Source organism: Amphiura filiformis, chromosome 4, assembly GCF_039555335.1.
Source record: "Amphiura filiformis chromosome 4, Afil_fr2py, whole genome shotgun sequence".
NCBI lineage: Eukaryota > Metazoa > Echinodermata > Ophiuroidea > Amphilepidida > Amphiuridae > Amphiura > Amphiura filiformis.
The window spans coordinates 15018174-15046019 of record NC_092631.1 but is presented as its reverse complement, the minus strand read 5'-3'; the positions used below and the strand labels follow the sequence as shown (position 1 = coordinate 15046019).

The window sequence follows — 27846 nt, the reverse complement described above, 5'->3', positions numbered from 1 at the left end:
TCATCTGAATGCATCATCCATGCATGCTGTTGTCAAGCGGAATAAGCTTGAACTTAAACTACCACAGTGTCAGTTGTTGTCTCTTATTTGCCCCGTGTAACCGTGTTGCGGACATTTATTGGTGTCGTTGGTGAACGTTGATCATCGTGAGTAGACTTTTGGTCAATATATTCTTGAGTTATTTCGTAAAGACGGTGCGGGTGAGCATGGTGAGTAACTTACATTGGCTTTAAAACCAAAGATTATAAAACCCGAGTGTAAAACACATTACACTAGTCTTGTTTATACCTACATAAGATTCATGTTTCGGACCTTGCTCGATGGTTATTATTAATTTGCGGGTGTGTGGGTGGGGCTGTTTTTATTTTTTGCTTGTTTTTGTTTCTTTCTTTTTTTTCCTATCTCTGTTTTCAAGTTTACGGATAATGTAAAATATGTGAAATTTAAGATGTAATGTACCAATTGATCGATGCTGACAAATTAATGATGATGAATAAGATCATCTGCCAGATCCAGTTTTTATTTGTTCGATGTTGTTTCTGGTTTGTAACACATCCCCCCATTGTGGCCTGTACACCATCCGCGATAATCAACTTTTGAAAAGCACCCTAAACAAGGATTTAACCCTTGGCTAAAACAATACCCTAAACAGGGATTTTATTCCTTGCATCAAATTTCATGCCCTAAATTTCATTTCTGCGTATTAACAATTGCATTTTTGCTACCCTTTTTTTACAATATTTCATGTTTTTGACACCCTAAACGCGTTACGCGCGGATCGTGCCTACCCACGAAAAACTACCCTTTTACGCGTTTTCATTATCGCGGATGGTGTACAGGCCACAATGGGAGTGACCCCCGGGTAACACATGCATCACCCGTTTTTAAAAGGTGAACTTGAAGATCATATGATGATGACAAATTATTGACGATGATGAAAATGGAGGTGTGCAATGTTATCCTCGGGTGAATTTTATATGGGAGAAAGACCTGGCACTCAACTATAGAAGTGTGCTAGTCAGTGTTATAGACTGGGAAACTGATTACCCGGATTAATTTGAGAAGAGTTATGGCCTCGAGTTTCAAATACACCGAGTGACCACTGGTATGTAATGTGTTGTTTGTACTGTTCACCCTTGACTGCTCATATCCATAAGTACCAGACTTGAGTCCTGTTTATCAGGGACAGTCTGTGACGCTTAAGAGCGCTCGCCCGACAAGCGAGAGGTCTGGGGTTCAAGTCCCCGCACAGGCAGGTATGTCCGGAGTTTTTTCTTTGGTATATCTGCCTATGCATGTTATGTTTCCATTTGTAAATTCATGTTTAAATGTGCTAGTGTGTGATGCGTAATTCTTCTTTCCCCTGTATATTGATATATTAAGAATAACGATTAAGCATCATTAATTTGATCTCGTGCGCTAGTTGTAATGTTTGAATGTTTCCATGTTCCAGTGTATGATGCGTAAGCCTCTTCCTCTGTTTACACCGAGTGACGTTTTTTGATCAAAAACCTCGACAATCCAAAACTCTACCGGGAGACTCTAAAACCAAATCAAGAATTATCTGGGATAATTACAACTAAGTACCCCGGTATATGAAAGTTGTGATCTAACCTACCAGATGAATCAATAATTTCCTGACTATGATATTTAGTTGTGGGAAAAGATTTAATATTTTGGCGGAATTATTTCCCGCCACAAAAATTATGAGGTATTTTGTGAAAATGTTTTAATTGATAGCTGAATCAACACCTTGTCCTCCCACAACTGTAAAAATTACTACGTGTGACTATCAATAAGGACACAGTGGCTATTTTTGCGAACCTTGCAGAATTGTTTGGCAATCGTGTGATTGCTTTAAAGCACCAAATGGGATGGCCCCTAAGATCTCCTGATCTTACACCTCTAGGTTTCTTCTTGTGGGGCTATTTGAAATGAAAGGGTTTCATAAGTTCTCAGACCTTGATGAACTCCAGATATTGCACAAGTTGACATCCGCAGGCAGGACAGACCTTCCATAAGACGTCGTGTGAATGTCATGTTGAGGAGAGCTGATATGATGGAGCAGAGGAATGGTGGTCTTCGCGCCCTGGTGGCCATGTGAAAGGCTAACAATGTCAATTACCGTACTGTAAAGAAAGTGGTCAAACCCCATTGTGGCCTGTACACCGTCCGCTATAATCAATTTTTGAAAAGTACCCTAAACAAGGATTTAACCCTTTGCTAAAACCATATGATACCCTAAGCAGGTACCGTAAAATAGGGTAACTTCGGTCAGCGGGGTAACTTTGGTCGGTCAAATATTTTTTTTTTAAATGGTCATATTTTCGTACAGCAATATTGTTTTTAGTCATATTTGGTGTCAATTTGTTAAGAAATATGTTTGGAAGAAATAATAGTCGCTCATGTGTAATTTCCTTGAAATTTACGAAAAAAGCGGGATTTTTGACCAAAAATCAGCATTTTTTTAAAAAAATTTCAGAAAAAATAAAAATCGATATTTGTGAGCAAGGATGTGTGTTTGATTAATTTTGCAAGGTGTCAAATGTCACAAAAAACAACAACTTGCCCATATTCAGCGAAGATCAATTTTTTTGATTTTTTTTCCTTCATGGAATGTAATACTGTGACCAAAGTTGCCCCAAAGGCGGGGTAACTTTGGTCAGGTCATTTTGAACCCCTAGGGCACCCTTACAAAATTATTAAAAAATCTTTTTCAACTTCAAGGTGTAGAAGGAAACCATAATGTCACAAAAAAGAGTTAATTAGAAATATAATTGGTTTTGTTTGGAAGCAGTGGTTTAAAAACTCTGACAAGTGCCCAAAGTTACCCCATTTTACGGTAACAGGCGCCTGTTTTCACACCCTAAACAGGGATTTTATCCAATTTCATACCCTAAATTTCGTTTCAGCGTACTATTAGACATTGCAATTTTGCTACCCTTTTTTCCGATTGTTCATGTTTTTAACACCCTAAACACGATACGCGCGTATCGTGCCTACTCACGAAAAACTACCCTTTTTACGCGTTTTTATTATCGCGGATGGTGTACAGGCGCTAGGCCACAATGGAAGTGACCCCGGGGGTCAAAGGCCCCACGGGGCACTCCCACTTTGGAGGTGACGCGTATGTAGGGCTGTTAAGACCCCCTTTTCAGCGTTGCTGTCACCCAAAGACCCCATATTTTTTTACGAACACATGCTCTGTCACACGAAGACCCTCTATTTTTCCATTTGATCTGTCACCCAAAGACCCTTACAAGTTCATTTTGAACAGCAACTTTCATTTATCACTGATTTTGTTACTTATTTTGAAAAAAAACCAATGAAATTTGAAGACATTTAGGACTAGCAATTCGATTTTCGAGGTTTCTGTGGCGCTGTTTTGGCTCTCATCCAAAGATGCCATTTAAAAAAAAGTAATGTTCTCACCCAATGACCCCATGTTTTATACATTTTACTCTCACCGAATGCCCCTTAGTGCGAAAGTGCCAGCCCTACACCTATATCCATATTGAAGTGCCCCCCCGGGTGTGAAACATGTGATTTTCATGTTGCTTTGATTATAAGAGACTTAGAACAACTGCATTTTTACTCGCCTTTTTACTAGCAACTGAGTCCTTATTAGTGGTCTCACGCCAGTGATTTTACAGTTGTGGGAGGACAAGATGTTGATTCAGCTATCAACTCTAGCATTTTGACCGAATGCCTCACCTTTTAATCTAATGGCACATTTCAAACTGTATATTTTATTTTGATACACCCTGTATAGTATTTCTTTCGCTAATCGCATTTTTTGCTTGTTTCCGTTACAGACAATGCCAAAAAGACGTCCACGTGAGTGGGACTACTTAATGCCGCATGTATGTAAATATTGCGGGCAGAGATTTTACAACAAAGTGTTACGATATTTGTCTCATAAAAGACACCATGAAATGGGAATCCGTCCTTACTGGTATGACTACAGGAGCAAACCAAGATACATGACGTCCATGGCTCAGCAGACGAAACGCAGTGAATGCAATATGCAAAAGTCAAGAAACAAACAGAAGAGAAACAAGGCAGGACTTGAAGACACGCATGAACCATTCCAACAGCTTAACAGGAAGCACCAAGGTGGAAAGAAAATGTCAAATAAGTATGCAAAGAAAGGTGCCACTATTTCTAAACTCAAAACGAAGTGCAAAAAACAGCTACATGATAGGCAGGGTAAACTGATTCATGGTAAAGGTAGCGATCGGCCAAGGAATTACGACCACGATTCAAGGTCTTCTGTCACATCAGGAGAATCATTCACGAGTCGAAGAAGACACTACACAATGGATAAAGGATTACACAAGGAAAAACATTTTGTATGTACATTTTGTAACAAATGTTTCACAACCTCAGGTAGTTTGAAGAAACACGAACGTGTTCATTCTAAAGAGAAGCCTTTTAGGTGTACATTTTGCAGTAAAGGCTTTAGTCGTTCATACCACTTGAAGGAGCATGAACGTATACATACTATGGAGAAGCCTTTTAAATGTAAGTTTTGTAATAAAGGCTTCACAACGTCAGGTAACTTGAAGACACATGAACGTATTCATACTGGGGAGAAGCCTTATAAATGTATATTTTGTAGCAAAGGCTTCACAACGTCAGGTAGTTTGAAGATACATGAAAGAATTCATACTAATGAGAAGCCTTTTAAGTGTACATTTTGTAACAAAGGCTTTACACAATCAGATCATTTGAAGAAGCATGAACGTATACACACTAAAGAGAAGCCTTTTAGGTGTACATTTTGCAGTAAAGGCTTTACTCGGTCATATCACTTGCAGGAGCATGAACGTATACATACTATGGAGAAGCCTTTTAAATGTACATTTTGTAACAAAGGCTTTACAACGTCAGGTCATTTGAAGAAACATGAACGTATTCATTCTAATGAGAAGCCTTTTAAATGTACATTTTGTAACAAAGGCTTTAAACAACCAGGTCATTTGAAGGAACATGAACGTATACATACTAAAGAGAAGCCATTTATGTGTAAATTTTGTAACAAAGGCTTTACACAATCAGGTAGTTTGAAGAAACATGAACGTATACATACTAAAGAGAAGCCTTTTAGGTGTACATTTTCTTACAAAGGCTTCATATCGTCAGATAGATTGAAGGTAAATGAACGTGTTCATACTGGAGAGAAACCTTTTAAATGCACATTTTGCAATAAAAGCTTTACTTTGTCAGGTGATTTGAAGACACATGAACGCATACATACCAAGGAGAAGCCTTTTAAGTGTACGTTTTGTAACAAAGGCTTCACAACGTCAAGTAATATGAAGCAACATGAAAGAATTCATAATGAAGAGAAACCTTTTAAGTGTACATTTTGTAGCAAAGGCTTCACAACGTCAGGTAGTGTGAAGGAGCATGAGCGAATCCATACCAAGGAGAATCCATATAAGTGTACGTTTTGTAAGAAAGGTTTCACAACGTCAGGTCATTTGAAGATACATGAAAGAATTCATACTAAAGAGAAGCCTTTTAGGTGTACGTTTTGTAACAAAGGATTCACATCGTCAAGTCATTTGAAGGAGCATGAACGAATCCATACCAAGGAGAATCCTTATAAGTGTACATTTTGTAAGAAAGGTTTCACAACGTCAGGTCATTTGAAGATACATGAAAGAATTCATACTAATGAGAAGCCTTTTAAGTGTACATTTTGTAAAAAAGGATTCACATCGTCAAGTAATTTGAAGAAACATGAAAGAATTCATACTGAAGAGAAGCCATTTATGTGCATATTTTGTAACAAAGGCTTTACACAATCAGGTAGTTTGAAGAAACATGAAAGAATTCATACTGAAGAGAAGCCTTATATGTGTACATTTTGTAACAAAGGCTTTACAGAATCAGGTCATTTGAAGAAACATGAACGTATACATACCAAAGAGAAGCCTTTTAAATGTACATTTTGTAACAAAGGTTTCGCAACGTCAAGTAATTTGAAGAAACATGGACGTATCCATACTAAAGAGGCACCAGTTAGGTGTGTATTTTGAAACAACTGTTTTACACGATCAGATAACCTAAAAGCTGTACATACCCAGGCAATTTGTAGCCACATAAACGTATTAATGAACGTATTCATACTATTAAACAAATGGCCTTTCAGTGCAAATTTGGTAATAAATACTAAACAGTCAGGTATCTTGAAAACGCATGAACGTTTTCATGTCCAGCGATACCAACCAGAATGATTTTAACTGTAAATTCTGTACCAAGATTTCACTCAGGTCAATTGCAGGAACATGAACGATTATCTGCACGCACGATAAGCCTATCATCTGGGCCTATTATGTATACGTACATGTTGTAAGGGAGGCTTCGCAAAGTCAGGTCATTTAAAGTCATAATGTACGATCTTAAAATATGAATTTGGTTAATTTTTTTCAAACCTGATTTTTTGGCATATTTGTAATGTTTACACATGTCACAACTTGCACCAGCCACATTTGTTGTGTTTGTAGGTAAACAGAGCATATAGTTCGACATAAAGTCATAATTCAAGAATTATGACTTTATGTCCTCCTATAGAACTGCGTGTTAAACTGCCAAAATAACAAGCAGTGTTTCTTTCACTTTACCTCGTTATTTCAGCTCAAAATGGACAGAAACCATTCCCGATACTAGTATTATTTCAGCATTTTGAGTATATACATTGTAATAACAAATTTGAAATTTGAAGGCAATCGTACATTAAGCCTTTTAAAGAAGCATGAACGTGTTGATCACCCTTTGGTGATTGTTACATGCTGGACTACCTCTGGTCACGGTTATTGTTGAACTATACCCGTGGTTACCGTAATTGACTTACATCTGATCACAGTTACTGTTGACCTACCTCTGTGTAAACCTATACTTCTACTGTAGATCTGTATATTAATTAAGTAGTACACTGCATAAGTCTTCTGTAGAAATGTATTGATGAACTAGTATACCGCTTACATCTTCTGAAGATATGTGTATTGATGAAGTAGTACACTGCTTACGTCTTCTGTAGATCTGTGCCCAGCAAACACAAAAAACGTTTTTAAAACGTTTTAAATAAGTTATATTTTGGGTTTTGGTTTAGGTAAAAACGTTTTAATAACATTAAAATGTCGGGTTATATAAAGGTCATGAAATCGTTTTAAAACGCTTTGTATGAAAACACACTACAACAATATTTTTTAAATGTTTTCGAAATTTCAAACTATTTTTGCAAACATTTTTGACCAAATATTTTGTCAACACTTAAATGACATTATGTTAAAGTATTTGCACCCAGCAAACACAGAAATGTTCTTAAAATGTTTTTACAAAACGTTTTAATAACATTTAAATGTCGGGTTATATAAAGGTCGTGAAATCATTTTAAAAACGTTATTGTAAATATTTTGGGCAAACATTTTTTGCAAAATATTTTTTGAACCCCAAAATAACATTCTGTTTAGAATGATTTGTTCCAAGTTTTCAAAAATGTTTTTGGAATGTTATTAAAACGTTTTATACCCTTTATATAACCCGACATTTAAATGTTTTCTGTAAAACATTTGTGTTTGCTGTGCAGTAAATTACCAACAAATGTTATTTAATGTTATGAACACGTTTTATACCATTAATGTACCTTTTATCTAACCCGACATTTAAACGTTTTCTGACAAGCTTTTACAACCTTTTGTGAATGACGTCGAAAACGTTTTGTGTTTGCTGGGTGTATTGATGAAGTTGTACATTGCATACATCTACTATGTGTATTGATGAAGTAGTACATTGCATACGTCTACTGTAGATATGTGTATTGATGAAGTAGTACATTGCTTACATGTATGTCTTCTTTAGATCTGTGTTTTGACAAATTTGTACATTGCTTATACGTCTTCTGTACATCTGTGTATTGATAAAGTTGTACATTGCATACTTCTACTGTAGATATATTTATTCGAGGGTTGACAAACAGAAGGCCTTAACTCAAAAAGTGCCTTTTTGAGAAAAATGAGTTGATTTGTGTAGGCCTATTGATGAAGTTGCACATTGTATACGTCTACTGTATGTATGTATGTGTATTGATGAAGTAGAACATTGTTTACGTCTATTGTAGATCTGTGTATTGATGAAGTAGTACATTGCTTCGTCTTCTGTAGATCTGTGTTTTGATGAAGTACATGTAGTACATTGCTTACGTCTTCGGTAGATCTGTGTATTGATGAAGTTGTACATTGCATACTTCTACTATAGATATGTGTATTGATGAAGTAGTACATTGCATACGTCTACTATGTGTATTGATGAAGTAGTACATTGCATACGTCTACTGTAGATATGTGTATTGATGAAGTAGTGCATTGCATACAATGTACGTCTTCTTTAGATATGTGTATTAATGAAGTACATTGCTTATGTCTTCTTTAGATTTGTGTTTTGACAAATTAGTACATTGCTGATGTCTTCTGTATGTGTATTGATAAAGTTGTACATTGCATACTTCTAATGTAGATATGTGTATTGATGAAGTAGTACACTGCTTACGTCTTCTGTAGATCTGTGTATTGATGAAGTTGTACATTGCATACTTCTACTATAGTATGTGTATTGATGGAAGTAGTACATTGCATACGTCTACTATGTGTATTGATGAAGTAGTACATTGCATACGTCTACTGTAGATATGTGTATTGATGAAGTAGTACATTGCATACAATGTACGTCTTCTTTAGATATGTGTATTAATGAAGTACATTGCTTATGTCTTCTTTAGATTTGTGTTTTGACAAATTAGTACATTGCTTCTGTATGTGTATTGATAAAGTTGTACATTGCATACTTCTAATGTAGATATGTGTATTGATGAAGTAGTACATTGCGTATACGTCTTCTTGAGATATGTGTATTGATGAAGTACATTGCTTATGTTTTCTTTATTTAGATCTGTGTTTTAACAATAATCAGTGCATTGCTTACGTCTTCTGTAGATCTGTGTAGGCCTATTGATGAAGTTGTACATTGCATACGTCTACTGTATACAGTATGTGTATTGATGAAGTAGAACCCGGGGGCACTTATATTTCAAGGTGGACACCATGCTCGGGTACAAAAACAAGTAAAAAGGGTTGTTTTTTTCAGTATTAGGCAAGTACAACGCGGTACCTGTTTAGGGTGTCAAAAACGCCAAAAATCAGGAAAAATGGTATAATTTTCCAAGAAAAATACTTGCTTAGAGTATTAAAGTTTAACATGTTTAATGGCAAAATAAAAAAGGGTGAAATAGGCTATGTTTGGCTTCTATCAGAACACATCGCAGGGTAACACATTAAGAAAGGCATAAGTAGGCATAAGACTATCCCTGGATATCAAACGCGGTAGTAGCAATTGACATTCGTTGTAAGTGTTATTTAAAACATTTACCGTTAAAATATCCTTAAAATACTGTGCGTGTATAGGCTTGTCATCTTTGTTTGAAATACAACATTAATAAAAACACCCAATACACTGTGACTTTTGTATCGCTTAAACATGCTAAACAAGTTCAAATGCTCTTAAAACTTAATATCCGCGGCGACTTTCCGTTAACACAATAACCAGGGGTCAACTTATAATTATGTCTCGTAAAGTTACGTATACCCAATAGACGAAATCCCTATTACTTACGAGGTGTTCCTTAGTAGGTTAAGTGAAATGGAACTAGTTACGACTGGTCCTAAGTTTCGGTACGAACGATTTTGAGACTTACGAAGCTTCGTAAAGTTTCGTGAAATGAACCCCAGGAATGCATCATTGTCAGGTATTACAACCTACCGTTATATCATATGTCCACTTGGATAACAATCCTTAAGAATTATATATGCAAACCTATATTCTGAATAAAATAATTCTGCTCCAACAACCCCCCTCCCACAACATGATTTCCTAACAATAGTAACCGAAATGGTGACTTTATTCCTTTTTATTTGAAACCAATCCTCTTGCATCCCATGTAGTACGATTTTATACCTCTCTCACTGTAATTATAGATATGCTTTACATTTCCTAATCTTTCTATGCTAATGTTACATTATTGTTTTAAAGAAGAAAATTGTACCCAGACGGTTACATTTTTATTTCAACACATCACATCAAAGCTCCCATTGGCGGCCCCATTCCATTTTAAAGGAATTTTTATTATAAAATAATTTTTATTCAATCATAAATATTCCAAAATAAACATCCTCAAATATATAACTGAAAGTTTTTCATCGATCGATCGATCGAACGTGATAGTTATTTCATCCTTAATCAATTGATTCACGTTATTTAAATAACAATAGGCATGCATCATTGTCGTCATGAAAGTCAAGTAGGATCATCTGAATGCATCATCCATGCATGCTGTTGTTACTTCAACTTAAACTACCAGAGTGTCAGTTGTTGTCTATTATTATTTGCCCCGTGTTGCATACATGTAATGGTGTTGTTGGTGTACGTTGATCATCGTGCGTAGAATTTTGGTCAAGATATCCATCATATCCTTGAGTTATTTCGTAAAGACGGTGCGTGTGAGCATGGTGAGTAACTTACATGGGCTTTAAAACCAAAGATTATAAAACCCGAGTGTAAAACACATTACACTGTGGCCCATTCCATGTCAACTCCAGGGATGTGCACCGCAGCACCTCTTCAATTTTTTTCTTTTTCTGTGTGGTGGTAGATATTGATGAGAAAGTAAAATCCTGAAAAATTGAGCTTCATACTCCATTTCGTTTTCCCGTGGCATCAATTTGAAATTTAGGGGGTCAGCGTAAAAATGTGTCGCAACGCGAAAGACGATGTTTGGAGGTCCATAAATGTATAAAGGAACCCTTTAAAACTTTGAAAAGTATGTATCCTGGGGTACTTTTTGGTGTAGAAATCAAATCTGGTATCAGGAAACTTGTAACCCCTTTACTTTAAAAGATATAGGGCCCTCAAAATGCAACTTCGTCCAACCAGGACCAACTTTGGGGGGTCAGAACTCCAAAAGTAAAAATAATTTTATTGTCCATTTTTTTGCCAGTCAGAGCCCTTTGGTAGGACATTACTCTTATCCAATATTGAGCATATTAGAATACATTTAGCTGAGATATTACCCATGCAAAACCACTTTTTTTACATTTTGACCCCCCTGAAAACCAATGTCAGACAATTTGCCCCACCATCAATTTCAGGTATGTTGAAGATATGTTCTTGGACAACATTTCTGAGAGATATTGGCTTGGGGTCTTGATGGCTTCAACACATCAGTTAGGTTTGCCTACTCCATAGTTTTTGATTTTGCATGTATAATGATTTAATGTACAACTCTATGGAGAAGGCAAACCTTTTTTAGGTGTACATTTTGCAGTAAAGGCTTTACTTGGTCATATCATTTGAAGGAACATGAACGTATACATACTATGGAGAAACCCTTTAAATGTTCATTTTGTAACAAAGGCTTCACACAATCAGGTAGTTTGAAGCAACATGAACATGTTCATACTGGGGAGAAGCCTTTTAAATGTACATTTTGTAACAAAAGCTTTACACAGTCATGTCATTTGAAGGAACATGAACGTATTCATTCTAAAGAGAAGCCGTTTAGGTGTACATTTTGTAACAAAGGATTCACAACGTCAGGTAATTTGAAGCAACATGAACGTGTTCATACTGGGGAGAAGCCTTTTAAATGTACATTTTGTAACAAAGGCTTCACACAATCAGGTAGTTTGAAGGAGCATGAACGTGTTCATACTGGGGAGAAGCCTTTTAAATGTACATTTTGTAACAAAGGCCTCACATCGTCAAGTAGTTTGAAGGAGCATGAGCGAATCCATACCAAGGAGAATCCTTATAAGTGTACGTTTTGTAACAAAGGCTTCACAACGTCAAGTAATATGAAGCAACATGAAAGAATTCATACTGAAAATTCCACACGAACGATAAGACTTACCATAAGTATAATTTGGTAATAAAGGCTTCACAAAGTCAGGTCATTTGAAGAAGCATGAAGCGTATGAACGTGCTGATCACCTTCTTATTACAGGTACTACATGTACTACATTACATGAACTATCCCTGATCACAGTACCTGTTGGAACTACATATTTTGTAATACTACCTATGATCACAGTTATTGTTGAACTACTTCTGAATTTACTGTTGAACAACATGTGGCTACAGTTAACTAACTGTAGTTAACTAACCTCTGATCACAGGCACTGTTGAACTACCTCTGATCACAGTTACTGTTAAACTACCTCTTATCACAGTTACGGGTGAACTACCTCTGATCACAGTTCCTGTTAAACTACCTCTGATCACAGGTACTGTTGAACTACCTCTGATAACGGGTACTGTTGAACTACCTCTGATCACAGGTACTGTTGAACTACCTCTGATCACAGGTACTGTTGAACTACCTCTGATCACAGGTACTGTTAAACTGCCTCTGGTCACAGTTACCGCAGTTACGGTTGTACTACCTGTACAGTTATTGTTATATCTAATTTGCCGAATAAATAGTTTTTTAAACATAAAATAGTTAGAATTGTTTTCACTGAGAGTGCTTGGAGCACAACCCTGTTTACATTTTCAAATCAGTCACTTGTACACTGAACTATGAGTCTTGTAATAATGCAAAGTCAATTAAGGGTATGAACGGACATTTCTGAAATGTCCGATCAAACTTTAAGTGTACTGCCATTATATTTGTATAAGTAACGGCACCGCTACATTTCTGAAATATCCAATGCCCTTAGGACAAGACAGGGATTGATTTGAAAAGTCATTAATGCGCACCAAGCACTCGTTCTTATAACTGACGAAATACAGCTCTTTCATATTTGCTATGTTAACTCTAAAGAACTTATGTTTCTATATTTTCAAAACATTTTAGTGCATGGAATGAAAATTGTAATTGTATCTATTCAATCATTCAAAGTTCTTAAAAGAACAGTGTGTATCTGGCCCATGTCATTAAAAAAGTAAAACAAACCTAAAAGTTTACTCTTGAGTCTGAGATATACTTTTCATTTCTGATTTTAAAATTTTAAAAAGATGCAATAATTACCAGCATTCTTTTGGGAGTTTTAAAACATGTGTCGCAAATAAAAAGCTATATCAGGCTTTATGTTGAGGTTAATATTGCGGCAATAATTCATTCGAATAGTAATAATAATAACAATCAGAGCTGTTATTGTTGAACTACCTCTGATCACAGTCTCTGTTGAACTACCTCTGATCACAGTTACTGTTGAACTACCTCTGATCACAGGTACTGTTGAACTTCCTCTGATCACAGTTACTGTTGAACTACCTCTTATCACTGCCTCTGGTCACAGTTACTGCAGTTACTGTTGTACTACCTGTACAGTTATTGTTATATCTAATTTTTCATCAATGTGTATATCTGGCCCATGTCATTAATAAAGCAAAACAAACCCAAAAGTCAGTCTAAGATATACTTTTCATTTCTGATTTTAGAATTTTAAAAAACAATATATTTACCAGCATTCTGTTGGACTTTTAAAACATGTGTCGCAAATTAAAAGCTGTATCAGGCTTTATGTTGAGCTTAATATTGCGGCAAAAATTCGTTCGAATAGTAATAATAATAACAATAAGAGTGAATCATCATGTTATCATGTTATCACATAATCTTTTTGCCTACGTCACATTAAGGTGGTACTACACCCCTTGATAAATTTGGGACTATTTTTGCATTTTTCTCAAAAAATAATAACACACTGGTAACAAAAGTTATGTACATATATTATAGGGTCAAGGAATCCAGTTACTATACTGGAATTTCAGTGACAAGCAGTACGTTATTTATGATAAGAAAAGAGGTTACCGCTAGAATGTTTGTTTGTTTGTTTGTTTGTTTAAACGGTCGCTCCGTGTGGAGACAACCACTTGTCTTGAAACACTGAAAATTCAGTGAAGTGATTGGATTCCTTGCCCTATAATATAACTTTTGTTACCAGTGTGTAGTTCTTTTTTGAGAAAAATGCAAAATTAGTCACAAAATATATCAGGGGGTGTACCACCTTAAGTCACTTCACAATTTACAATAAAACAAAGATGATCTGGGTTCATTGCGTTGATTTGTTTACTATAGATATACGAGCATTTGTATTCAATCATGACAGCTGATATCATTTGATCAGTGCAGTGATTACAATCAACATAGGGTGATAATAGGTTTTATTCAGTTCAGTTCAGTTCAGTTTATTTCATCCATTCAAAATACATGTTAACATAATACAGAATAATATTTTCTTGTATAAAACAGTGTGGAACATTTTAAATTATATGACAAAAGTATGAGAAACAGAGGATGAGGATGCCACCAAACGCACAGCGTGATGACGTGGCACCCTATACATAATGTTTCAATTTTACAATAAGCAAAACAAAATTTAATACATTAGGAAAAAAACGAACAAAGACAAACAAGCCTTGTAAGTAGAGAAAATACAAGATTTACCAATGCAAAATTCAAAGTATACAATGCATATTAAATAAGAAATAATTTTATAACCATTATAATCATTTTAGGCAATTTCCAAAATATTACATGAAAAAGATGTATTGTAAATGTAACAAGTATTGGATATAGGCCTACAACCTTAAAAACAAAATATGTATGCATGAGCAAATCAGAGGCCTAAATCCAACATTTACATGTGAAATTGTAAAAAGGCTAGTACCTACAAAGTAAATGATAAATATAGCAAATGATAATGATATTCAATATTGGAGTTACATACAAAAAAATTGTTGGAAAATAATTTATTGGGGACAAACTCCAACCAAGATCTACCCGCAAGGCAGAGGGAACAATATAACACAAACACACGAAAACAAGTCCAATCTGAGATATATTTTAATATAATAATAATAATAGAAATATAAAAATATTTGATCCATTAGCCAGAAATGTAGCTACTGATGAGATGCTTTTTAAAATTAGTTTTGAAGGATGACACAGAGGGGCTGGATTTGATTGACTGGGGGAGTGAATTCCATAGTAGAGCACCTTGAATCTTAATGGTATTATCAGCAAGTTTTGTTTTGGTTAAATTGACATGGAAATTACCGGCTTGTCTTGTGAGGTGATCGTGAATACTTGCGTTTGTAATGAACAAGTTATTTAGAGACAAGTCAGTTGGAAATAATTTGTGGTGGGAATTGAACATGAACGTTCCAAGTTGGTGAAAATGTATATCTTGAATCTTAAGTGTGTTAAGTTGCTTGAAGAGGGGTTCTGTGTGGGCCAGCCAAAGGGAGTTAGTGCACGTGCGGATGATTCTTTTTGGAGGAGAAAAAAGTGATTCAAGGTGCGAGTTGTTTTGTCAGCCCAGATAATATTGCAGTATGAAATATAGGGAACTGCAAAGGTGTTGTAAAGTGTAAATAAGGATTCCTGAGGAAGAAAAGGACGAACTTTACGAATAATGCCATTATATTTAGAGACTATTTTAGATATATGGGACGTATGAGATTTCCAGGAAAGATTATCGTCAATTAGTATGCCAAGAAATTTGGTTGTGTGGACTTTTTCTAGTTTATTATTATTAATATGAATATTAATTTCCTTTTGATGTTTGGTAGTATGTTTATTTTTAAAAATCATGAAATTAGTTTTTTTTTAACATTTAATGAGAGTTTATTTAGCTTAAACCAGTTGGAGATAGTTTCCAATTCATTATTAATCAGGGTTTCGAGAGAATTTTCGTCCTTGTGAGAAAAGAGAATATTTGAAAAAAAAAAAAAAATGATGAAGTCAGCTGTGGTAGAACAAAGGGGAAGATCATTAATGTAAATTAGAAACAAAAGTGGACCTAATATCGATCCTTGCGGGACACCGCATGTGATTGATGTCATTTCAGATGTAGTCTCCTACACAGCCAGTTTGCGTCGGTCTGACACTCGTCGATCCTCCTAACAAACAGTCTGCAAAAGAGCACATATAACGACTCTTCTGATTGGTGCCCCGTATTTCGGGTGCCGGAAGTGACTGTTGACCTGATCAATTTGATCTGACCTTTGAACAGCTGATTGATTTCGTTCGCCGTAGCACCGTAGCACGATCTGTCAACGCGAGCAGATTTGATTGAAAATTGACCGAATTTTCAACATCTATTTGGTAATTTTGAGCACCTTTTCATGAAAGAAAATCTCAAGACGAGAAAGTAAGTACTTAACGAACTGATTTCTGTTGATTTTATTGATACAGCTCGACAGGCCAGGTCCATTGAGTCCAGTCTAAAATCCCTGCAATCTCTGCATACATCCTCCTGTACATTACAATGTTTACATCTAGATACAGACTTTAAGGTACATATTTCGAGGTGCATAACAGACACAAAATTTGTGTCATAACAAACACCAAATTGGTGTCTGTGTTATTTCCTTGGGCTTGAGAAAGGGTTTTATAAGGGATTTATAACCACTTTAAATAACCAAACCAAAACTACCGGTATTGACTCTCGTCACGTATATTATTACAGCAATGTAAACACGGTGTTGCCAGCCTAAGATACATTATGACGCTAGCGCTAACATAGCTGAAATCGCATATCAACACATCTTCCCCCTTTTGACGGAAAAGATAAAGTTCAGCAAAACTTGATACTTTAGAAAGTTCACAATGCTTTTGAAAGTTCTCAAATGTTCAGAGTTATTTCAGTTCTGCTGTATCCTTGCATTTTACATGTTTTAGCTGTTTTCCATAAAACGCTTTACAAATATGCATTTCAAATCCTGTGCAGTGTAAAATATTATAGTGATGAATAAAGCTTCACTGCAGTGTTTACATCTATATTTTGAGTCACTTTTGAGTCTTTAACATGTGTGAAGTTTAAACACTTTTAACATTTCAGAATTACAGAACACATTCTGCTTTAACAATTAAGATGTTCAAAGTTCCAACAAACATAACTACATGTATGATGCAGTGAGATTTTAACTATGCAGATTTACAAATTAGTAAAATCTTTTGACAAACAATGAAATTTTCTAGCATGAATTTGGACATGCTGATTTCCAAACAATCATGTTCTAAGAAAAAGATATCCAAACATATCTGCTTAGTTACCAATCACTGTTTCATTTAACTATTCTAGAGTAACTTTTAAACTCAAACTTTTATGGTATGTAAAGTTGCATAATATACCATACAAAACTGCTCAAACATTTCATACATTCAAACTTCTTGTGATGCATGTACAATTGTCCAAATTTTGTTTTATAACTTCTTTAACAACCATAATTATTTATGCAATAGTTATCTTGCTACCACACAATAATGAATGTAACTTTAACAAATGTCTAAGCGGTATACTCCTCGCTGTAGTATTTTGGGTTTAACTTGACTTCGCGACTACTTCTACGAACTGGTGCTGTTGCTGTTGCTGGTGACTTGCTTGCAGCAGGCGACAACTCTGAAGCTTGACTTGGCTGTTGATTTGTAGCTTGACTTGGTTGCTGGTTTGTAGCTTGTTCCTCATCTGACTCTTCAGGAAGCGTTGACTCTGTTGTTTTCATCAGATGACGCCGATTTCTTCTGTAAACTTCACCAGTTGTAGTCTTCACTTTGTAGGATCTATTTGGAAGGACTTCCAAGATTACACCTTTCTGTGACCAAAGTGGATTGTTAGTAGTAGGCTTGTCCATTTTCTGTACTCTTACAGTATCTCCCACTTTCAGTGGAGCTAAGAAAGCAGTTTTCTTATCATAGTTTGCTTTCTGTCTTCGTTTCAACTCATTTTTCATCTTCTTCGTTGAATTTGAAGACTTTGTTAGTGTGCCTAATAGGACTTTGGCTATTGGCAGGTTAGATCTAATGCGCCTATTGAACAAAAGTTCTGCCGGTGACTTTCCATGCTCTAGTGGTGTACTTCTATAGATCTGTAATGCAAGGTAAATGTCTTCTTTACTTGCAGTCACCTTTCTGATCATGGACTTCATTTGTTTTACTGCATTCTCTGCCTGGCCATTTGACGCTGGGTAGTGTGGACTTGACGTTGTGTGCTTAAAGTCCCACACTTTCTTGAAATCTACAAATTCTTGGCTTGTAAATTGTGGTCCGTTGTCACTAATCACTTCCATTGGTGTCCCATGTCTTGCGAAATTTGACTTCATGGCATTGATTACAGCTTTGCTGGTGGTGTTACTTGTCAAGGTGCTAATTTCTATGTACTGTGAATAGTAGTCTACCATTGCGACATAATCTCTTCCATCTATTGTGAAAAGGTCCACCCCAACTTTCTCCCACGGTCGATCTGGTACCTTGTGTGGTTTCATTGGTTCAGCTTGCTGTTTTCTTTGGTTTCCAATGCATGCTGGGCAACTTTGTACCATAGCTTCAATGTCCGAGTTGATTCTGGGCCAATAAAGTACATCCCTTGCACGACGCTTGCACTTTTCAATTCCTAAGTGCCCTTTGTGGATCTGTTCCAACATGGCGTTGTGCATACTTGAGGGTACTACTATCCTATCACCCTTGAAGATGATGCCTTGGACTACTGATAACTCTTCTCTGTAGTTCCAGTACTCTCTGCATTCTGGTGGACATTGTCTCCTTTCATCTGGCCAACCAGTCAGGATTACATTGGTTAGCTTTGTAAGAATAGGATCTTTCAGGGTTTCTTCCTTAATCTCCTCCATTCTTGTAGTAGCTACTGGCAATGTTGTCATGATAGCATTTACGTATGCTTCTACCTCTTCTTCCAGCGATGGATCTTTCTTCGCGGACTCTGACTGATCAAATGCTCTTGATAAAGCATCCGCTGTGAACAGTTCCTTTCCTGGTGTGTATATCAGGTTGAAGTCATACTTCTGGAGTCTTATGCGCATTCTCTGTAGGCGTAGCGGACTATCTGCTAGTGGCTTCTTGAAGATTGAGACTAGCGGTTTGTGATCAGTTTCTGCCACAAATGTCATACCATGTACAAACTGGTGAAATCTTTCACATGCATTTGTCAGCGCCAGACACTCTTTTTCTATTTGAGCGTAGCGAGTTTCGGCATCTGTCATCGCTTTCGATGCGTAGGCTACAGGACTCCAACCATCTGAATCTTGCTGAAGTAAGACTGCGCCCAAGCCGTTCTGTGAAGCATCAGCGGAGATCTTTGTTGGTTTCTTCGGATCGTAGAACTTCAAGACTGGACTTGTAGTCAGTGTTGTTCTCAGGTCGTTCCATGCCGACTCTTGCTCAGGACCCCATAACCACTCATTCTGATTCTCTTGCAGTGCTCTAAGTGGAGCTGCCTTGGCTGATACATCTGGTATGAATTTGGCTTGATAATTGACCATACCAAGAAATCTCTGAATGTCACCTTTGCACTCTGGACGTGGCATATCGTGGATTGCTTGAGTCTTCTTAGGATCAGGTTTAATTCCTTTGTCGCTAAGGACGTCTCCTAGGTATGTCAGCTCGTTGACTCCGAACTGGCATTTGTCAAGATTTAACTTCAGGTTTACACTTCTGCATTTCTCCAACACTTTCCGTAGACGTTCATCATGCTCCTCTCTTGTAGCACCCCACACGATGAAATCATCCATCATGGTGTCAACTCCATCAAGGTCTTCAAACAGACAGTGGATCTTGCGATGGAATGCTTCAGGAGCCATTGAGATTCCAAACGGGAGCCTCAGAAACCTATATCTGGCAAACGGAGTGATGAATGTACACAACTTGGAGCTTTCTTCGTCCAACTTGATCTGCCAGAATCCTGAGTAGGCGTCTAATTTAGAGAAATATTTGGCATCTGCAAACTGTGCCATCATCTCTTCTCTTGATGGTAACTTGAAATCTTCTCTCTTGACTGCTTTGTTCAAGTCTCTGGGGTCAAGGCATATTCTTAGGTTGCCATCTTTCTTGACCACTGTTACCATTGCATGAACCCAATCAGTTGGTTCATCTATCTTGGCAATGACTTGCATTTGTTCCATTTTGTCGAGTTGTGCTTTCAACTTCTCTCTGACCGGAAATGGAACCTTCCGACAGGCATTCTTCACGGGGATCACTTCTTTGTCTACGTTGATCTTGTGTTCACCCGGTAGACATCCGAGGCCTTCGAACACATCTCCAAACTCTTCTTGAAGGATCTTGTATCTTGTGACTGATGGTCCACCTAAAGCTTCTATGTTCCAGATAGCTTTGACCAACTCTAGCTTCTTACAGGCTTTCAATCCTAACACTGGTTGATACCTATTGTGTCTTCCACCCTCCTTTGAGATGTGGAATGGTAATAGTACTGTTCCTGATTTGTATGTTACTTGTGCCATGCAAACACCAATTATGGGTATGCGTGCTCCAGTAATCCCTTTAACCTTCACATCAGTCCTCTTCATTTCTGGTCTGGGTTTTAGTCTTTTATATTCACCTATTGGTAGAACATTGCATCCAGCCCCAGTATCCAGTTTGAACGGTACTGTGATATTGTTGATCTTCATTGGTAAAATCCACTCTTCTTCATCGCTGTCTTCTGTGACTAGCGCATCTACGAAGAACTCTTCAGGCTCATATGTGCTTTCAGCTGTGCCGATTTGGTCGACTTTCTTCGCTGAAGGGCAATGAGTCAGCCAGTGATTTTTCTGTCCACAGGATTTACAAGTTGTTCCCCATGCAGGACATGACCTTGGTTTATGCCTTCTGCCGCACTTCTTGCACTGGAATGTCTTGTCCGACATCTGTTTCTTCTTGTCTGAACCTCTGTCGGATCCATTCTTTGGCTTTGCACCGTGGTTATGACTTCTCTGTGTCTTCTTGATTGCGTGGAGATTTGTTTCAGCTTTTTGAGACATCGCTTTCATGCTTTCTTTGGCTGTTTCTTGGTTTTGACCAATCTGAATTGCTTTAGTTAGTGTCAGCTCATCTCCTTTGTCCAGGCATTTTTCTCTGACCACCGTTTCCCTAGCACGTAATACTATGGCGTCCCGGATCATTCGGTCTTCTTCCTGGTACCCGCATGCTTTGACAAGAATTTTCAAGTCTGTTACGAAATTGTCAAATTTCTCTGTAGACTGTTGATATCTGTTATTGAATGTTACCGTTGCTCTGATTTCGTTTTTCTTTGGTGCAACATATGCTTCAAATTTACCAAACACTCCATCAAGCGTGGCATCCTCAGCAGGTTGGGCTGCAATGTTATTTGCTTCATCCGCTGGAACTGCTGGCTTCCATTCAAATGTGCTGTAGACCTCTCTGCCTTTATCACCCATGTATGTCATCAAATAATTGACTTGACGTAGCTCTGGTTTATCTGCCAGTGGGCCTTTAAATGTGAAAAGACAGTGCTGCTTGAATCTCTTAAATTCTTTTGGGAGGTCTGGACTGTCCCAGTTCATTACTGGTGCGTGAAACGAGTTCATTTTGATTTTTGTTTTCAATCGTGTCCGGTACTAGCTGGTATATAAACAGCGCCCTCTGGATGAAATTGGGAATTTTGGCGTGGAGAGGGCGCAACACTAAATCACTCCGCATTTTATGTAACAACGAAATTCGGCTAATATAGTCCATAGTGTATATGAGATTGTAGCGACCATATCTACCGACATGTTCACTTAAAATCACTCAATATTGGCTCATATGAATTCGACAAGTGTCTTTAATGATAACATGCAGAAAAAACTGGACAATTGATCTCAAAAGCAATTCTCTGTGGCGGATTAAGAGAAAACCCCATCTTGAAATGTGAGTGGTGAGTTTAGTATATTTTTAGCTATTTTTTTTTGCACCGCAAAATAGCGAAAAAAGTCAATGGTCATCGATATATGTCAACAAAAGTTTTGGAATCTAGAGAAACAGAGCTTTAATTTGATACCAAATTTATTTTGCCAAGTATTGCAGGGACGCCAGGAATGGCGCTTGAAGTAGGCCGAATTCACACGTTATCCTATGGGACGCTGAATTAGTGCTGCGCCCCCTTGTAACGGCCGTCGTTATGAACGCGTTCCTTTTACATTCTTCGCGCAAAATAAGAGATGCGCTTCACAAAATGTGTTCTATTTCAATCATGATGATAAACAAAGATTACAAAAAGTCATCCTCATGAAAAATTATTGGAAAAAATCACTTTATTGGCCGAGTAGGCGCCTACAAAGTCTAGATATGCGTCCAAAAATCCTCAAAAAGGCTCAAAATGGATTTTAAGGTTAATAGACATTGTTAATCTGCATGAAGCCGTTTTGCTGAATATTCAGTAGGCCTACGCAAAAGATCGTAATTGTTACCACTGGAACGGGGGGGGGGGGTATTTATACTTCAAACTCAGTAATAAATGATTTGCAAAAGAAAATAGCAACACTGATAATCTAGAAAAGAAATTAAACTTGGTTCAAAGACGTGCTCAAATTGTCGTCTGTCACTAGTTTTGTGGGTTTTGTACAAACTTTCGCATATTGGAGGAAAAGTCGAAATATTCGATTTTCGGCATTTCGGCACTGATCTTTAAAACATCATTTCTCTTGAACGGAATGTCGCAGAGACATGAAATCTTCGGTGTTGAGCTTCAAATTTTCTCTAGTTTACATAATGAGTAATAAATGTGGATTTTAAAACCTTTTAACACCTTATAAGAGGGCGCAACACTAAATCACTCCGCATTTTATGTAACAACGAAATTCGGCTAATATAGTCCATAGTGTATATGAGATTGTAGCGACCATATCTACCGACATGTTCACTTAAAATCACTCAATATTGGCTCATATGAATTCGACAAGTGTCTTTAATGATAACATGCAGAAAAAAACTGGACAATTGATCTCAAAAGCAATTCTCTGTGGCGGATTAAGAGAAAACCCCATCTTGAAATGTGAGTGGTGAGTTTAGTATATTTTTAGCTATTTTTTTTGCACCGCAAAATAGCGAAAAAGTCAATGGTCATCGATATATGTCAACAAAAGTTTTGGAATCTAGAGAAACAGAGCTTTAATTTGATACCAAATTTATTTTGCCAAGTATTGCAGGGACGCCAGGAATGGCGCTTGAAGTAGGCCGAATTCACACGTTATCCTATGGGACGCTGAATTAGTGCTGCGCCCCCTGGAGTGGGTGCACTGGTCCGAGCGGCGAAAATTTTGACTTGAAAGTTTTTAGTCTATTTTTAGCTACAGTGCTCACACTTTGCGTACGTTCTGTACTCTTCACCCGTCGATTTTTCAGAATTCTTCTGCATCCTTAGGTGGAGTCCACTTCTGGACATCATGTGTTATTTCCTTGGGCTTGAGAAAGGGTTTTATAAGGGATTTATAACCACTTTAAATAACCAAACCAAAACTACCGGTATTGACTCTCGTCACGTATATTATTACAGCAATGTAAACACGGTGTTGCCAGCCTAAGATACATTATGACGCTAGCGCTAACATAGCTGAAATCGCATATCAACACAGTGTCGATGACCTGACATGCATGCATTCTTTTGTGATGGTCTTTCAATTTGTGCCGAGTGTCCTTGCAGACTTGACTATGCTTCAGTGGTCATGAAAGGATTCAATAGATAACCTCTGCCCCACTAATCCCCAGCTATTGTCTGAAATTGCACCTCGGAAGATATATTATAACAACTCAGTCCCTCAAATGATAGTCATATAATGACCAAAAGATAAATGACTGACTATCATTGAGGACTGAGTTCCGCAGTCTAGTTTACATCATTTGTACATGGCATACATACTATTACACTGGAATATTATAAATATATTATAATACTAGCCATTGCATGCATGCATGATACTCTACAAACAAATGTTTTTCGATGGGAGTTACGCATAAAAGGAAACCTGAAATCCAAACGTACAACATGGACGACACTCCATTGGAGGACGTCAAAAGTTATCCTTATCTTGGTGTAGAGATATCTAAAGACTTGAACTGGGGTTCTCATATAAACAAGATCAGTAACAAAGCAAATAGAATGCTGGGATTGCTACGGAGAAATATATTCAGCTGCCCTGCAGATGTTAAATCAATTGCCTATAAGGCACTTGTTCGACCCAGGTTGGAGTACTGTAATACTATCTGGGACCCACACCACAAAACTCACAAAAATAATGTCGAGAAAATTCAAAGAAGAGCAGCGCGTTTCGTCTCAAGAGACTACAGCAGAGAAACAAGTGCATCTGCTTTGGTTCAAGACCTAGGATGGGACACTCTGGAAGTTCGTCGCACTAAAGCCAGGCTAGCCCTGATTTACAAGGAGTCACGGGGACTGTTACCTAGTAACATAGAACAATTTATTCATAAAAACACTTACCACTCTCGCCGTATGCATGGACAATATTCATATAAGACACCCAGTTTCAACAAGGATTGTTTAAAATATTCACTCTATCCAAGAACTTTACCTGAATGGAATCTTTTGCCTGAGGAAATAAAGTTGGCACCGAGCGTGGACAGTTTTAAAACTGCTTTAGATACTTTGGACATAAATAATTTAGTCATCCGCGCACACTTCAGGATTTAATTTGCTGCTACCCACATGACCAGACCTGTACCGAGATAACCCTACAGGGTGATGAGTACAGTATTTAAGCAGAAGCAGAAGCATACTGATTCTGTCTGATGGCATGGCGTTTGGAGTACATGAGTAAACCTTTGACGAGAGTGTACATCACAAAATTTACTCAGCTCAGCTCAGTCAGTCATTTTTATTACCGTTGGAACACACTTGTCTGATTGTTGTCTGCAGAGGTGATCTGCTGATGTGGAGTCAGTGGAAATTTACAAATTAACTTTGTGCTGTACATAACACATTGTTAGCTCAGACTTTACAACATCACGGTACGTACGCGCTCATCAAACTTTGATTTACTGCAAGTGCAACATATATTATACTTATAGCACCATTGCAAGGCAGCAGTGCACCAGGTTCGGGATGAAGTGTGAGGTGACTGCGGCCTTCATACAGTGTTAATTTATAAACGTTTGATTGTGTGTGTAATTACACAATACACATGAACGCTTGTACGAGAAGTCTAGCTTCGAATTTGTCACAGATAGCTTCACACTATTTAAAGACGAGTCCTGAGCTATCAAAATCTAGTACTTAGAAATCAATGGCTAGGGAAGCTGTAAGTAAACAAAGCCGATCACTGCTGGAGATCGTATCAAAATGTTGCTAAAATTGCAGTTTGCACTTCAATTAAATATTAGACAGGCAGCATTTCCTTAAAATACACAGTTGACTCAATCAAATTTTAACTTGCATCAAAATCAGCAGAAATATTACATGTCAATGCTGATCGGCAGATCCACTGAAATAATGATAGCAAATGGACTCGAGCATCGAGCGTACAAAGCTGTACATGTAAAACTATTGTGTGCAAATTTGAAGCTAGAGTACTCAAGTAAGTAGTAAGCAAACGTTACTGTCTCGATTCTCGAATGGTACAAATCCTGGTCCCATGGGAGTATGGTGGGGATTTTTTTTCACATGTGAAGTCCCCGATTTTGGCATTCTGAATCTAACTCAAAATTAGTTAAAATAATATCTCAGTATCATTTTTGTTTGGAGATAAATAGGATCAACCGATCATTAAATGGGATATCGTACCGTCGGCCAGATATTTTCGATATCGGTATTTGATCGGATATCAGTTCAAAAAAAATTTCCAATTATTTTTGTTTGCAAAGTTTTCTGCAACTTTGAAGAACCACTGCACCTATTCTGAGGTGCTAGCACAGTTAATTTGAAGAAAAAAATTGGGAACAAAATTACGCAAAGATTACAGTTTGTTATCCAATATGCAAACTATCAACAAATGTTTACCTCTTAGCGCTTCATCTATTACATAATTATTATAAATGCGTAATTGTTTCCAATTTTTTTTTCAAATTAATTTTGGCTGATCTTATCACCTCCGAATAGGTCCAGTGGTTTTTCAAAGTTGCTGGAAACTTTGGAAAAATTTTTTAAATTTAATTTAAAAAAAAAGAATTTTTAACTGATATCTGATCGGATCAGATATTGGCCGATATTATTTACATCGATATCCAATCGGTAGACAGTTCTGCCATGTCGGTTGAGGCCTAGAGATAAATCAGGTTTAGCTAGCTCAAGTTGAGAGCCGGTTAATATACCATATCCAATTAGAGCGCCAGCTCAGGGCACAATTTTTTAGCAAACATGAGGAATTGGTAAATGGGGATATACTTATTTTATGATGAAAACATCATTTGTGAGAAAAAACTGCCATTTATTAAATCATTAATTTGTGTATTTGGTTTGCAGTTGACATTTGATGAACAACAGTAATGGAGATGGCTTGATGCAACACGATCTTGGGTTTCTGACAGACAATGACCTGTTACTTTGTAAGTAGAAACATGCTTAATGTCAACTCATTTTTTCCTTTAGAATCATGCCAACAGCAAAACACCATAGAGTATATTGGTGAAATTAATTAAGAATGGTGGAATATAAATAAGCCTAGATAAGACAAGCAACTAAAAAACTGGAAGAGGCTACATTACCCTAAACAATCACAGAAAGGCTTGAAAATGTGAAAAACATAATCTATGGCAGCACACTAAAATGGCTCTTTTTATTTGCTTTTGATTTGAAAGAAAAAATACTAAATCCCCATAATGTCACTGATTCAATGATACGTAATGAGACGTCTCAGCACTCACTTTATTGGTGAATAAATCTCCATGCAGACATTTATCAGACCCATTTAATATATTATGTTTAATTGTTATTATTGTCTTACATATACAGGAGCATGCATGATGATTTGGAAATTGGACCTTGTGATGGCCACCTTGGACATAAATAGCGAACAACCGATTTTTGAATCAACAGACAGAACTATTATTGCTGATTATTCAGTGGATTATGTAGCCTACTGATTTGTCACATACTTCTCAAATAGCAATTAGATGTAAAGTTACAGCATTCAGCAATTGAGAAAAATCAGACAAAAAACACTTGTTTGGCCTGTATGAAAATGAATTGTGCAGAAACACAGAACACAAAATGATTGTGTTCATGGAGAACAAAACTAAAAGGGCTCCAGTATTACTCTAAAAATTACATAAACAATGTACACATGTATAACAGTCAAAGATTATGACACAGGAATTTGATTTAATACAGGGCCTCTGAAAGAACTGCAGTCAGAAAATTTAATTTTTGAGTACCGTAATTAATTTTGCTACAAAGAAATTAAAAAGGTGTATGTTGTTACGTGGTAAAGCATCTGTCACTTACTTTTTAATTTTGAAAATCAACGGTTTGGTTCAGGAACCAAACTTGGAACAATAATTAAAGTTCAGAGAGTACAGTTCTGTATTTAAGTTTTTTTTTTTGTTTTTATTGATTTGGTTTTGGAGTGTCCCTGTACTAGAGCTAAATGCTAGGATCAGTCTTCATTGACATTTAAAACAAAAGATAAGAAAAATAAGGCCCCAGTGTTTTTGCAAAGCTATAATTCGGTGTGTTCATGAGATACTCTATTAATGATTTCAAAATGCATTTGTATCCATTTTGAAATCATTAATAGAGTATGACATGAACACATTATATATAACTATTTGCATATTAAAAACACTAGGGCCTATTATTTTTTTCTTCTTCTTTTTTAAATATCAACCATGAATGATCCTAGCATTTAGGCCTAAAAATTGTTTGATTGACATTTGAAAAATTAGGGTAGGTCGGTCAGCATTTTTCCCTTTTTTTTTTTTCTTCGTTTTTGCACCCGCTTTTTAAGCTTTAAATTTCGTATGATAAAGGCCTTGGAACTTTAAAAAAAGGTTTTTTATTATTATTTTTTAGGGTGTTTAAGTTTAGAATTCGCTCGGGTTACGCC

The 27846-nt window shown here is 36.8% G+C and overlaps 3 protein-coding genes and 1 long non-coding RNA gene across 4 annotated transcripts in view; all 4 read left to right on the top strand.

The window, feature by feature from the left end:
• Positions 1-106: 106 nt before the first annotated feature.
• Positions 107-9803, top strand: LOC140150590 (uncharacterized). The gene is made up of 2 exons (XM_072172633.1): positions 107-209; positions 3816-9803. Exons 1-2 carry the CDS (start codon positions 207-209, stop codon positions 6045-6047), a joined length of 2235 nt encoding a protein of 744 aa, XP_072028734.1. The 5' UTR covers positions 107-206; the 3' UTR covers positions 6048-9803.
• Positions 9804-10431: 628 nt separating this feature from the next.
• The window catches only part of LOC140150593 (uncharacterized), an 84525-nt gene continuing 67110 nt past the window's right edge, over positions 10432-27846 (top strand). Inside the window, exon 1 of the mRNA XM_072172640.1 lies at positions 10432-10568. Coding sequence (XP_072028741.1) covers positions 10566-10568 — 3 coding nt within the window. The 5' untranslated portion in view covers positions 10432-10565. The remainder of the gene's footprint in view (positions 10569-27846) is intronic.
• LOC140149532 (uncharacterized) lies at positions 10582-12216 on the top strand. Its single transcript, XM_072171612.1, has 3 exons — positions 10582-10616; positions 11369-11907; positions 12062-12216. The coding sequence occupies exons 1-3, from the start codon at positions 10582-10584 to the stop codon at positions 12214-12216; spliced, it is 729 nt and encodes a 242-aa protein (XP_072027713.1).
• On the top strand, positions 16077-27708 carry LOC140150601 (uncharacterized). The gene is made up of 3 exons (XR_011858817.1): positions 16077-16214; positions 26265-26347; positions 26754-27708. It is a non-coding gene; the product is annotated as an uncharacterized lncRNA (long non-coding RNA).

What these genes read in the sequence shown, in the direction of transcription:
- LOC140149532 (XM_072171612.1), top strand. Translation starts at nt 10,582, where the DNA reads ATGGGCTTTAAAACCAAAGATTATAAAACCCGAGT. An exon ending in AAAGATTATAAAACCCGAGT is followed by an intron (nt 10,617 to 11,368) that starts GTAAAACACATT and finishes AACCTTTTTTAG; the next exon opens with GTGTACATTTTGCAGTAAAG. An exon ending in CAAAGGCTTCACAACGTCAA is followed by an intron (nt 11,908 to 12,061) that starts GTAATATGAAGC and finishes TTCTTATTACAG; the next exon opens with GTACTACATGTACTACATTA.